This window comes from Ornithodoros turicata, chromosome 6, assembly GCF_037126465.1.
Source record: "Ornithodoros turicata isolate Travis chromosome 6, ASM3712646v1, whole genome shotgun sequence".
Classification (NCBI taxonomy): domain Eukaryota; kingdom Metazoa; phylum Arthropoda; class Arachnida; order Ixodida; family Argasidae; genus Ornithodoros; species Ornithodoros turicata.
In genome coordinates, this window is record NC_088206.1 from 20,078,604 (window position 1) to 20,091,716 (window position 13,113).

Below are 13,113 nucleotides of genomic sequence, written 5' to 3' on the forward strand. Positions count from 1 at the left end.
ATCCGTGTTACGTAAGAAAGAAGGCGGTCCTCTGCCAAAAGTCAATTTCGGATCTTCATATAACTTTACATGCAACCTTGTTGGTTTCACTGAAGCATGAGGTCTGTGTTTATAATTCATATTACACTAGGGTTTCTTCCCTCATCTGTTGGTTCACAAATATAGACTGTGCAAGAGTGAAAACATAGTTTTTATGTACATTTTTTTAAATTAAAAGGGCAGCTTTGTTTTCTGCGCTTCAAAATTCTTCCAAATTTGCAGCTTTACTCAATATGCATTAGATGTCCCACGGCATCGAGGTACGACATCATGTCCCGTTCGCCATTCTGAATTATTGACTGCTCAATGACATTCTTAAGTAGCATCACAACTTTTTATTAATTCCAACGCCCTACGCCGGCTTTTTCAACTGACCCTAAGTGATTTGGGAGAAATTCACAGCACACCCTGGAGGAGACTAGAATTTGTACGACAACGACCAGAAAAGGAATTCCTGTCGGAAATATTTCCGTGTACAACTCCCACCGTTAGATAATGGGCAGGCCCTCTTCAGAGCACCTTTTTACCGAAAAACGCGCGCGTTATACACCGGAAAATACGGTAGTTAGGTTGAACGTGAGTTAAGGCGTCTCGCTCGGTGGTGTCGTGCTAGCTGGGAGGCGGTGGGTTCGAATCCTACCACCGGTTGTGCTGTCTGAGGTTTTCCCTGGGTTTTCCGAAGACTTTCGAGACGAATACCGGCACAGTTCCCCCTGAAGTCTGCCCAAGACGCATATTAACCCCCTATCCCCCCACTCCTTCCTGCTGTCCTCTCTCCATCTGTTCTCATCTGTACGTCGCTCATAGCCACCTCTCATCTCCACATAGCCACATCTCGCTCATAGCCACCTCGCCGTCGCTCATAGCTTCGCGGCGCTAACACGAAAGAAAAAAAAAAAGAGTTAAATTAAACACGACTATAGTGACACCAGTTTCCATATTTTACATCGCTCAGGTGACACTGAACATGGCTCGAAGCCTTGTTTCATTCGTCATGCTGTCCATCAGGAGTCACTATGTAAAATGTTTGTAAAATGTTTTTGTTGTATTTGTACATTATATTTACACCTTATATTTGCAAATGTAAGGGGTCTTTGTTTCGGACGACGTAAGGTAGTTGTTCGACGAGCACATTCATTTCTTGCACACGTCATCATCGGGTCGGAGCGTGTAAGTAACGCCCACTTGCCGACAGTCCGGTTTTGCCTAATGAGATTGCACGACAGTCCCATTTCGCCTAACGGCTGTTACCCCTCCCGCCTCTTTAATCCGATAATCCGGGTTAGGCAAAATGGGAATAGGCGAAATGGGATGTAACCGGGGGTATAGTCTCCGTGTCCGCGTTTTTTACAGCTGGTGTTCTATTCAGCTGCCTCAGTGCGCCTTTAACTCAATGACTGACCACTCTTAATCCTTAAAAAGCAAGCGAGGCTTTCTCTACCATTCTACGTTCGTGCAAGGTGTTTAAAAAATGGCAGAGTTATATCATTCCGAATGCAGGTTGGCTTTGAGTGTGTTATGCGGTGCAGTTTCAGATTCTAGAGTGCGTACGGAAATAACATGTTTCCGAGAAGTAGAGATTTCCGCGACGTAATATTGTTGCAAACATGCAAACAAAAACAACAACTATAAAAATTATTATTTTGTGATTCTTGCAATGCAGTGGCGTGATTACTGGGTGTCGGTGGGGGGGGGGGGGGGGGTTATTGGCAGAAAAAATAAGAAAAAAGGAAAGGGGAAAGGGGGTGTCGGGGGTTCAACACTTCACTCACGCACGAACGCGTGTCTTCGGGTACTACATTTGGGAAAAGGTAAACAGCGGTCAAATCCTTCTCTCCGCGTAAAGTTCCTATAGAAGGTTCGTAAAAGAATTTCTCTGGCCACCTCATCTAACCGTTCTAACGTATACATATAGGAGTGTGTGACGCTACCGTGCTGGAACGTATAAATTTTCATTCGCTCTCCTAGAGCCATGCGAACGTTACAAAAGTAGGAGTCGCAACGTAAAACTTGTATACAAAAAGCATATTCGGGTGTAGTATACCCCGCACTGTCTCTAAAAAAGAAAAGGATAAATAGAATGCAGAAATATAACTGTGTTGAAGACCCTCTTATATACTCGCACTACAGGAGCATGCAAATTAAGGCCAGACGAAATATGGCAGTCGTCGAAAAGCCAGGCAGCGGCGGGGATCGAACCACATAGCTCTCGATTGCCGGTCGCGTGCGCTTGCATCTACTTTTCGACGACTTACCAAAGGACCTCAACTTTCAGTTACTTTCGAAAATAGGGCTAGTAACTCCAAATAACCACTACGCTCTTGTTTACTCTTCAAGGATGATAAGTTTTTGTTTCCGCACAGGTTTCTGATGCAGTAAAGGAATCCCTGTGGGCCCTCCTGGCTTCTCTATCATGTCAGTTGCGACATGGCTCTTCATCTTAGGGTCGTCCGTCCTCTCTGGTATGCTGCTGTTTATCCGCAATTTTCTGGGCAAAGAAAATTTTGTTCTACGAAGTGAACTGCTTGTGGCACACTTGTCTGAGGCTATGGGACGTGATTCGTTCGCGTTTTCAAACTATCGCGGTGTATTCAATTAAACTACTCTGCACAATGACAATAACTGCTGGGAAACTGCGGATGTGGTCATGGTTGCCGTGCTGCAAATAAGATATTTTGTAATAACAAACTTTAAAAAGCACGACCAAACCGAATGTTAGACCTGTGTGCTGCAAATACGTAAGTAGTAGGCATAAGGGCGTTTTGGAACTGCTCTGCTACCGATGCAGAGGACGTGGTACGGTTCGTGGGCAGCGCACATTCGTTATCGGAATGGAAGTAGAGGAGCGAAAGTACTTGCAGTTGGCTGCGGGCTGCGCACGACGAAATACGCGAGAACAAAGAAAAAATAAGCTTTATTTTCGGAAAACACACGCAAAGACAATGGGTAAAATACATAGACGTTAAGTATTTGCAGATGTCACGTAAACCGAAATCTACAAGGAGTGCGGTCTGTTACCGCAGCATACCTCCACTCCATCACATGTGCTGATTTGCAAACAGCCCGATATTTAAAAAAAAGAAAAGAAAAGAGAAGAAAAGAAAGATATTTGAAATCCGTTCCCAGCGACATTTACCCCTCCCCCACTAAAACAAAACAGACACCTTGCTATTTTACATCCATGCCTGCACGCGAAAACAGGATGATCGGCAGAGAGACATAGCGTTTTAATATGTGCATGGATTCTGGACGTCCTCTACCTATTTTGACGTTATATCCGCCACCTTGCTGCACCCCGCTCGCCAGAATTTTGGTCATCGCCGGTTCATCACGCGTATAGGCTGTGATTCATCCCAGCCCAGCGCACGAGAATTCGTGTGTGTAGAGCAAATGCACAATTTTGTCACAGAAACGAACTGATTTATTTTAGAGTACGTACTTCATGTATGCGATTTGTATAATACTGGTTACTTGAGAAATTCGTTATGCGGAACGGAGAAGTCCGATTAAACGGGATATGACTGCACATAATACGTTTTCTCTTAAAACAGGTGTCCAATGTGGCGAAGAAAATTCGCTACTGTGGGAAGAGTCGTCTGCTGCACCACGGGTGACGTTTTCCCACGACTACGGTAGGCACGATTAGTAGATAAAACAAACAAATAACGATTTCTTATCATGTTGCACAGTACAGGGTGTGTGCAGAAAAACATGACCCGCATTTTTACATGTAACTCGTTGTCTACTTAGCCGAGGAACTTCCGGTGGCGCACGACGGCGTATTTATGCGTGCGAAAGCTACAAAAAAATCCTGGAAGCCATACTCAATGTAAAAAAATAAACAAAGTGCGAAAACATGGGCTTCCATGCATTAGAATAGGGCGGTCATGACACTGCGTGGTAGTGTATTTCGGTCTCATAAGAGTTATGTGCAGGCACCGCTAGGGGCACTGCCGATGAGCATCCATGTGGGACATCGTTTCGATTTATGCACCGATAGCTCCCCTAGCGGTACTTGAACACAACTCTCCTACGTGCACCATGTTGCCCTTTCACATACACCCTGTTGCCCACCATGTTGCCCTATTCTGATGCACGGAAGCCGACGTTTTCGTTGTTCCGTTTATTTTTTAAGCTGGGTATGGCTTCCACAATTTTTCTACAGATTTCGCACGCATAAATGCGCCATCGTGCGCCACCGGAAGTTCGTTAGTTAGGTAGGCAACAAGCTATGTGCCTAAATGCGGGTCATGTTTTTCTGCACACACCCTGTATTACATGACAGGAACATTCTTTCTGGTTCCAAGCACCGCGTATGCATACGAGCGACATTCCCACGCAATATTCGATCTAGTGGAAGAAAAAGTAAAAACGGGCTCATGGGGGTGGAGTTTCCGCCGGAATATACGGACTCACGGAGTAGCGTACAGCGCACATATAGCAGACGACACCATGGGATCTGCCGTCTGCTACGGAATATTTTGCGGCTGAGCCAACGCCACCTATGGCGAATTCGGGAGGTCATTTCGAGGCAGCACGGGCTAGCGCTCGTGTAGTGTTCTTATCTAGCCTGTAGGATTATAACGTATCTGTGCAAAGGGGACTACCTCCATAGATGGTTCTCCAGCTTGATGAAATTACACGCTCGGAAATTGCTAGTCTGGAGCCCGTACTAGATCACGTGACCGTTGCCACCCGAACATGAGCGCCAGGAATCGAGCGGTTTTAGTCGACTAAAACCGCGGTCGCTCGTCTAAGGGTTTCGTCGTCTGCTAACCCACGGGAACTTCGATGTGCGGGCTTTCGCCACCCTCGCAGGGCGGATGTGACGATATCGGATATAGCTGGGCAACCCGCTGCCCGGATGTATCGAGGCCGGGGGAAAAAAGTGTTAGTCCTGCAAATTCCTGGCGCTCGGAAAGCGCAACGCGAACACGCGAGATTGCTGCGCTTTTACCGAGCGAACATGACTGCTCGGAATCTGGCAAAAAAAAAAAAAAAAAAAGAGTCGGTACGAAATGACCACCCGACAGCCACTGGTAGCCACAGAAAGCATGAGTTTCAAAATCGTCTTCGGCGATTGGTTGACATCTATAGGCTGGCTGCGGCGATTGGCTGGTGTACGTGGCGCAGGAGTGAGAGGAGGCATTAAGCAGGCCTCCTGTGTAGCCCCAGGATATCCCCCACGGTTAGAAGAGCACGAAAAGACGTCGAGTGCCCACGCTTGCGTGGCAGCAGAAAGTTATCACGTTTTACACATTTTCCGCTGAAGTATTCTGGGGAATGTTGCTCGCTTGAGTACAGCTCCGGTCAACCTTACTAATAACGCTGAAAAAAAATGTGGTCTCGTTCCCGAGCGCAATTACAGCAACCCTTGGCGCCATGAGAAAATCTTAATTGAACATAATTACATGTACTCTGTTAGTTTACCGCAAGGATTTTGTGCACTTAACATTCCCCGAGTGCCCCAAGGGTATGTTATTGCGCTGGGAAATGAAACTGAATTTTTTTCCAGTGTTATTATTAAGGTTGACCGGAGCTGTACATACACAGGAACGGAAGGAGGAGCGAGTACTCGCCGCGCAGTATCTTTACTCCACAAACCCGCTCCTGTCCAGGGAACGGCGAGCGGAAGGGAAGTGTTGATCCGGAAACCCGTTCCCAGCCAGCGTTGTGCGCGATCGCTTGTCTGCTGATCGAAGTGACACCTAAACTCGTTCGCCTAAAACCGTCGATTTGTCGCCACTTTCATGTTTGCGTCAATTTGTTGTTGTATAGCATCCAATTTCTATCTGATTCGTAAACAGAAGTCAGCAACGATGAGGCTGAAATATGTCCTGAAACCCGACCTGGGCAAGATGACTTACCAGGTAAGCGTTTCGTCTTTGTCTGCTGTTATTCGATTTTGTTCTAATTTGCCATCATTTACGTTGTATTATCAAAATTATTATTACGTGATAATTTGGAGTTTGATTGCTTCGAGGAAAACGTCCTCAGGGGCTAACGATTTGTTGTATACACGTATTCATTTTTATTATCCTGCAGAGGGAGTTTAACTCTGCTATGTCATAAAATCGCACGAAAGAAGGCAATGCATGCAGACCCAAGGAACTGTCGGTAGAGGACCGGTATCGAAGTAGAGTTCCTTTGCAGGGTTCGATCTCATCCGAAAGTTTCGCCTGGACGACGTGCAAATCGACTTCCCAGGAGTCCGAAGAGTTGTGGGCTCTAACAGGATGCAGACGGCTTATAGGTTCTCTAAGAAAGCTGAACTCACACTTCCAACAAGGTGAGCGCGACGCATATTATGGCACAGGGGTGCTTAGATGGGGTTTTCTTGCCCTCGACATATACACTATTTCCTCGCGTAGTTAACGCACCCGTTCGTGTGGCACTGCGGATTTTCCAATTTCGCTATGCAGGTGTGAGGGCACGTACATTTTTGGGAAAATGTGCGTTTATTATGTGAGGAAATACCGTACAAGGTCGTACGCGCACATTATGTTGTCGCGAATAAGCTAGGTCGCTTGTGACAAGCCGCTGCGCTAAATTCTCGTACCTAACCACTGAGGAAGCAGCTCTTTCACACGGCCACCGTCCAACAAACCGCGAAGCGACTATTAAACTTGTCGTGGATAACAGACAACGAGAACTGACCCCATGCTGCTTTTCTCGAATAGGTGGTGTAAGACGGCGTCCCTACCTAGTCATGAGATTAAAGGTGAAAAAAAAAAGGGGGGGAACTGACGCGGTGACGTTACGAAGAAAGGGGCCTCTGTCGAGAAAAAGAGAATAAAGGTGTCGAATTCTTTGTTGCAATTGAGATATTTTGTATGCCAATTTCAAGCACGGCAAGGAACACGCGTCGCCACTTTTATGCCATTGGAAGCCCAGACTGCAGCACCTTTAAGCTTTACCGCTTTTAGTGGATCCGTGCATTGGCATGAACAATCGTGTTGTCAGCCAAAGCGAAGAACATGCGAAACCATAAAAAAGCAGTCTACTTTAAATTCTACGTGTTATCTGGTGTTCGAACTTGGACGTCCTAGGCTGTTTGACCGAACAAATGCCGGTAACTCTGAAAGGGATGGCAGAGCGCTTCCAGGCGGACAGTGGCGCGCGACGTACAGCCGATGCTGTGATGGTTACATCGCCCGCGTGATTCTTTATTGAAACCATACATTTACTGCTGATGACAGATAGTCGCAGTACCTCAATCTAGCCATTCTGTGTGGGCAATTTTTGGCGGGGTCCTTGTGTTCGTCCATGATTATCCTGTCGATGTTCCTGCTGCGCGCTGCTGATGGCTCCGTAGTCGAGTGTCTGACTTGCCGCACGTACAACGGGCACTGCTCTCACGTTCGTCCATACATGTCTATACAGGGTTGTGTTTCCGTTGGGTATGCCAGAAGAATTTTCATTCGTATCGACCTTCCGCAAGCGGAACACGCGCCGTGATTCCTGGTACTTGATGCGAGTGTCGGACCTCCAAGGTATGCTCCAGTTTGGAGTCAGCATCGACGGCAGAAAGCATCGCTTACATCTTTACACGTTGGGCCATAACAAGGAACTCAGTACGTTGAGTTTCGAAGATGTCAGGGTAAGTATCCTTTCAATTGCACACCCTATAAAGCACCGAATGCCCCGTTTTGCAAAACATTGGTGAAGACACGTCCTGTGTGCCTGACGCCGTCTTCTATTCCTGTTGCGTACACTACTGCGTGTAATTTTTTGTTTTTATGTTTGTTTTGTTGTCTCGTACGCTCACACTAGAACTGCCATTAAAGCAGTGTCCAGACGCGAGCAAACAAATGGAATAGAATAGAGTCTCCAATTAGGACAAAATGGATTATTATGGATTACTGTGATTGTTATTCGATAGTATGGTGACATGTCAAGAGGATCTCCCAAAAATATCGCGTCTGCACGTCAGGAGTTTCTCTTGATTATACGCAAAGTAGAAGTACAGCGAATCCGGTACTGAAACCAAACTACTGCAATGACCTCTTCGCCTTGCACAGGTCGACGACCAAGAGTGGCACAAGATCGACTTGAGCGTGTATCGGGACCGCGCCCATTTGTACGTCGACTGTGAGAGACACTCCAGCCTTTCTCTGGAACCCAGAGGACCCATCGATCTCAATGGAGACATCAACCTGGCAAAATTCGAAAACGACCTCACAACTGTGCCCGTACGATAGCTTTTATACAAGCAACAAGTGGAATATTGTGACATTCCTGACGGCGTTCACGTTAAATTCCCTTCGTCATTAATCGTTGCAGATAGACTTGCAGTGGATGGTGACGAGCTGCGACCCGACGAGGCCCGAAAGGGAATCGTGCATTGAATTACCGGTAAGAAAACCTTGGACGTCATATAGGCGCAGCGCTGCAATGGCAATGAAGTTACATCCTCTGGAGAACAATATAACTGAGGCAGACAGACTTCATTGCATTTTGACAGATAATCTTAGCTATAGCTATATGCCGAATAACGTTCTCGGCGTGCTAGAGTAATCCGCGTAAAAGCATTTCCTTTATGTCCCTCCCCAGGAAAAGAAACCCCCAACCCTACCCCCTACGCTTCCGCCACCACCACCTCCACTTCCAGACGAGAATGTGTGCATCGAGTGTCCAGCCGGAGAACCGGGCATCAATGGGACAGACGTAAGACTTTCAAGAACAGGCGCACTCGAAACGGATTTCCATAAGCTGATGCATGTTGTCCGCAACGTCTTTCAGGGTGCTCCAGGATCCCCTGGACCACAAGGACCTCCGGGTATTCCTGGTCTAAACGGCGTTAAGGGCGAGACTGGTTCTCCCGTATGTCTCCACGTCCCACCCTTGTTTCTTTGCATGCCAAACAGAAACATGAAGAACAACGGATTAATCGCTTCCGTGTCTAAACGCGTGAAGCGATAAAGAGGATTCATACCGTCACTTCGGGAATAGGAATCTGATACCTAAAGTACAACGCGAGGATAGAAAACAATGACAAGCACGCGAGGTGGCAGTTTCTCTGCCATGGTTCATCAACACGTTGTTGTACTTTTCTGAATAAAGTTTTAACGTAAGGGCTTTGAAAGAGACAAAACCTCATGCTAATACAAAACAAACTAACCTGACCTAAAGTGGGCACTAAATAACTTCAGCAACAAAACTTCCACCCAGGTATATTCTAAAGCGATCACTAAAATACGCTAAACACCTTAACTCCGCGTGCTAACTTCTAGGGATCACCAGGACCCAGGGGACCACAAGGATTGCCTGGAGCAGTGGTGAGTACCATCTCTACTACCCAAATTCATACTACGTGGCTGAGTCCTATAGTGGCAAAGCACTAAAACCTCACCCGAGACACATATTAACGCGAGCACAAGAATTTCAAACCACGTCTTGAATCTATGTACAACGCCGTGTAGGGGCATCCAGGAACTTCGGGTAATATTGGCAGCCCAGGTCCTCCCGGCTTAAGTGTAAGTTCTTTAACTTGCGTGGGTCTGAACCTCAGTACAAAGCCGGGGCGTTGCTGTGTACAATTAAACTCATCCTCATTTTTACATTTTTAAGGGTGCAAAAGGACAAAAAGGAGACGACGGCATTCCTGGAGAAGCGGGCGCACCGGTATGACAGCATGCATACGTAGCAATGCTTTTACAGTATATAGTACCTACGAAACGAAACCATCTAAAATGCTAGTCACGATCATGCGAAATGCTTCTTGATACGGTATTAATTAATTTGAGGGCCTGCCAGGAGTGATGGGGCCCAGAGGTCTTCAAGGGCCACCAGGGAGTACTGTTGTGGTAAGCACACGCAGAAGTTTGCTATTCCGTACTTTGCGACATTCAGCTCACCTGGGTGACAGGTAGCCAAGTACCAACTCAAATATGACATTTTCCTCACTCATACTGTAAAAGACTGAAGGCTCCATAGGACCTCCCGGCGATCCAGGTCCTCCAGGACCAATGGTACGTAACACAGATTTCATTGTGAGACATAATGAAGTGATGAAATACAATGAAAACGCTGCTGAGAAACCAGCGAATTTTCACAAGCTTAGACGCTGCAATCGTCACTATACAACAGGGCGAACAGGGACTTCAAGGCTTACCAGGACACATAGGTCCTCCAGGAAATAAGGTACCCCCTACTTTAAGTACTCGGATCACGGGAAACAAATGCCAACTTAGCAACTCTTTAATCACGCATATCTACGCGATTATTGCTTATAGGGTGAGCCTGGCGAACCAGGAGTTCAAGGAAAGACTGGACCACGCGGACCTCAGGTATGTCGATAAAGCATAGCCCTTTACGGCCGGTCTCAAAGAGATTGCACTTGCATTCGTCTCCTAGGGCGAAACTGGGCCTCGAGGAGATCCCGGTGAACAAGGTCTACGTGGACCACAGGTGAGGGCACTATTGTTATTATTACTGCATGAATGATTCGAATCTTTCGGTTCATTTTGGCGTTACCACATGCAGGGCCTACCTGGCAGAGACGGAATCCCAGGACCTGCAATAGAGGGAACAGCTGTGCCGGTAAGCATACGAGACGAGCATCTAGATTGCATATGTATTCATTGTTCGTTCCCGTCACGTGCTACTAGGGTGCTCCTGGATTGCCCGGTGAACCAGGGGATCCTGGCCCACCTGGACCTTCGGTAGGCAGGCACTTATGCTTTCTTGTAGCCTTGATTTGATCCTCTGGGATTTGCAATTAGGTATAAACATTCTCGCGTTGCGTTTGCGGAAATCAGTTCTTCATGAGGGCAGTATATAAGCATAGAAGGTGAGGGAAAGGCGCATGCAATACCGGACAACATAATCGACGTACGGCGCGCGAACGTGTTTACTAAAACGTTGTTCCCCCTCTACGGGATAGGTGGACGCACTTATGATTTTTATAACACCATTATAACACTTCTGAAAATCCGCTCATAGCTGCTTGTGAAACCCACAAAGCCGAAGCTAGAGTCAGTAAGCTTGCCTATATCCATGAGTATAGTAGCAATTGCCAAGCGTTGAAGTGCCTACCTTTTGCTCGAACGTGCAAAACCGATACAAAAATAAGCGATGCGACGCTTGCAACTAGCGTGATTTTATGCGATTTTCAGGGTCCTAAGGGTGCACGAGGAGAAACCGGGTTCCAAGGAATCGAAGGCGAAAAGGTATGTCCCGATAAGTAAATGCCCAGAAACCACACCAGAGGATACTGAACCCTTCTATTCTCTACTGAACAGGGCGAAACAGGCCAGAGGGGGCCGATTGGTCTTCCAGGACAGGACGGTATGAAGGTAAACGTTTCACAGCCAAACTCGAAGGCGTAGTGCTACCTGGGCATCTTCACTGACGTCATGTACATCGTGTTCTGTGTCAGGGTGACAAAGGAGAGAGAGGGTTCCAAGGAGACCTTGGGCTGAAAGGCGAGCGAGTAAGCGATTATATTGCTATATTATATAGCAGTATGGGAGTTCCTTTGTTTGACGAATAACACACACTTTTACTACTCCAAGGGACTCCCTGGAACTCCAGGTCTGAGAGGAGAGCCAGGACTTATCGGATTTCCTGTAAGCCATATAATGTCCTATGCCTTGTAACTAAGGCTGTTCTCTTTGACTAATATTATTCTTGTGCACTTTCTTTTTTTTCAGCGAAGGCTCCGACGTCGTTGTCAATGTTTTCTTCATCTAAATGCGCAGCTAAAAATAAATAAAAGCTAATTCGCGAACCTCCCACGCGTAATCTCAAACCTAACACCTCTTTACGTCTTTACATCTTATATACAGACCATCAAAGTGCACGCCATGAAATGCACTTCTGTTTAGCTTATGTTAACGACCGTCTCACATGCTACATATGTCGCTCTTGCCTTTGTCTCCTAGGGACCCGTTGGAGCTCAGGGGGCTCCCGGTACCACTGGACAGAGAGGCGAGAAGGTGCGAGCTTCAACCTACTTAGCTATATTTTGACGATTGCGCCTTTGATTAGGGAGGCGAGCGTAACGTGTAACGCCTTCCTCAACAGGGGGAACGGGGTGAGCCTGGCCTACCAGGAGAAGTGGCACAAGCTGGGGAACAGGTGCGTTGTGGCGCTTATTCTACAAGAAAATTGGAATAATGGCTGGATTGATCAATATGCCATTGAGTGCTTCGGAAGTTGCATCGTTTTGAGGATGACTTCATACCATTCATTTGCCATGAGGGTGGGAACAGGCGACGAAGTTCCGGCACGCTTTATGTGAAATGAACTTCAAGAATCTGACCTCAACATCTTTTTAAATAAGCGAATCCTGGACGAAATGCTATTTTGCAGATTATTCTAGTGTGTATTGTCACAAGGTCGGCAATTGAAACAACCTCAAAGACGTTTCGTTTTCAACTTAGGGTCCTCCAGGGCTTCCTGGACCTAGAGGCGAGTCTGGACTCGACGGAGCCAAAGTAATGGACAGCTTTCTATCTAGCAATGGACATCATTGATGCACTATCTTAATGTACATGCCCCGATAACAAAGTTTGCTCTACGACTTAGGGTGAACCCGGCTTGCCTGGCCCCGTCGGCTTGCAAGGTCCACCTGGACCTCCTGTAAGTCGTACGGCGTTTCGTTAACTGCTGCAAATAATTATCAAATGTACTCTATAGCGTCACGCGTCATTGTTACGCTTTAGAATTATGACATACTTTATGTGAACATGTTACAGGGACCTCCAGGGCGACCGGGGCAGCAAGGTGACGAAGGGTCAGAGGTGTAGTTCCACTCCACACGCATTTCATGCGCATGCAACACGATTCCACGCTTCTGTACTGGATTGTTTTTCGAACATACTTCAGCGTTATACCATGCATAATATCTACGTATCTAGGGTCCTCCAGGTGCCAAGGGCGACGCGGGAGACCGAGGACTTGAAGGGCCGCCTGTAAATATGCTCTACTTTCTAAATACAGTCACTTAGATTTCGAGGCGCGTAATTTCGCAGCTAAATGCCATTTTGAAACGGCACTATGTGCGCATTCATTCAGCGTAAAATAATGATAATAAAGCACTCGTAATTTAGTTCGCACTTAGTTTTAAAG

The 13,113-nt window shown here is 46.8% G+C and overlaps 1 protein-coding gene across 1 annotated transcript in view; it reads left to right on the forward strand.

The window, feature by feature from the left end:
* Positions 1–13,113, forward strand: part of LOC135396374 (collagen alpha-1(IX) chain-like) — a 31,959-nt gene that overhangs the window by 6,390 nt on the left and 12,456 nt on the right. The window contains exons 2-30 of the mRNA XM_064627308.1: positions 2,403–2,501; positions 3,591–3,671; positions 5,847–5,909; positions 6,193–6,328; positions 7,423–7,639; positions 8,061–8,231; positions 8,323–8,394; positions 8,593–8,706; positions 8,782–8,862; positions 9,273–9,317; positions 9,462–9,515; positions 9,610–9,663; positions 9,786–9,845; positions 9,960–10,010; positions 10,129–10,182; positions 10,275–10,328; positions 10,396–10,449; positions 10,525–10,581; positions 10,650–10,703; positions 11,157–11,210; positions 11,283–11,336; positions 11,420–11,473; positions 11,556–11,609; positions 11,925–11,978; positions 12,067–12,120; positions 12,426–12,479; positions 12,571–12,624; positions 12,741–12,785; positions 12,903–12,956. Coding sequence (XP_064483378.1) covers positions 2,453–2,501; positions 3,591–3,671; positions 5,847–5,909; positions 6,193–6,328; positions 7,423–7,639; positions 8,061–8,231; positions 8,323–8,394; positions 8,593–8,706; positions 8,782–8,862; positions 9,273–9,317; positions 9,462–9,515; positions 9,610–9,663; positions 9,786–9,845; positions 9,960–10,010; positions 10,129–10,182; positions 10,275–10,328; positions 10,396–10,449; positions 10,525–10,581; positions 10,650–10,703; positions 11,157–11,210; positions 11,283–11,336; positions 11,420–11,473; positions 11,556–11,609; positions 11,925–11,978; positions 12,067–12,120; positions 12,426–12,479; positions 12,571–12,624; positions 12,741–12,785; positions 12,903–12,956 — 2,052 coding nt within the window. The 5' untranslated portion in view covers positions 2,403–2,452. The remainder of the gene's footprint in view (positions 1–2,402; positions 2,502–3,590; positions 3,672–5,846; positions 5,910–6,192; positions 6,329–7,422; positions 7,640–8,060; positions 8,232–8,322; positions 8,395–8,592; positions 8,707–8,781; positions 8,863–9,272; positions 9,318–9,461; positions 9,516–9,609; positions 9,664–9,785; positions 9,846–9,959; positions 10,011–10,128; positions 10,183–10,274; positions 10,329–10,395; positions 10,450–10,524; positions 10,582–10,649; positions 10,704–11,156; positions 11,211–11,282; positions 11,337–11,419; positions 11,474–11,555; positions 11,610–11,924; positions 11,979–12,066; positions 12,121–12,425; positions 12,480–12,570; positions 12,625–12,740; positions 12,786–12,902; positions 12,957–13,113) is intronic.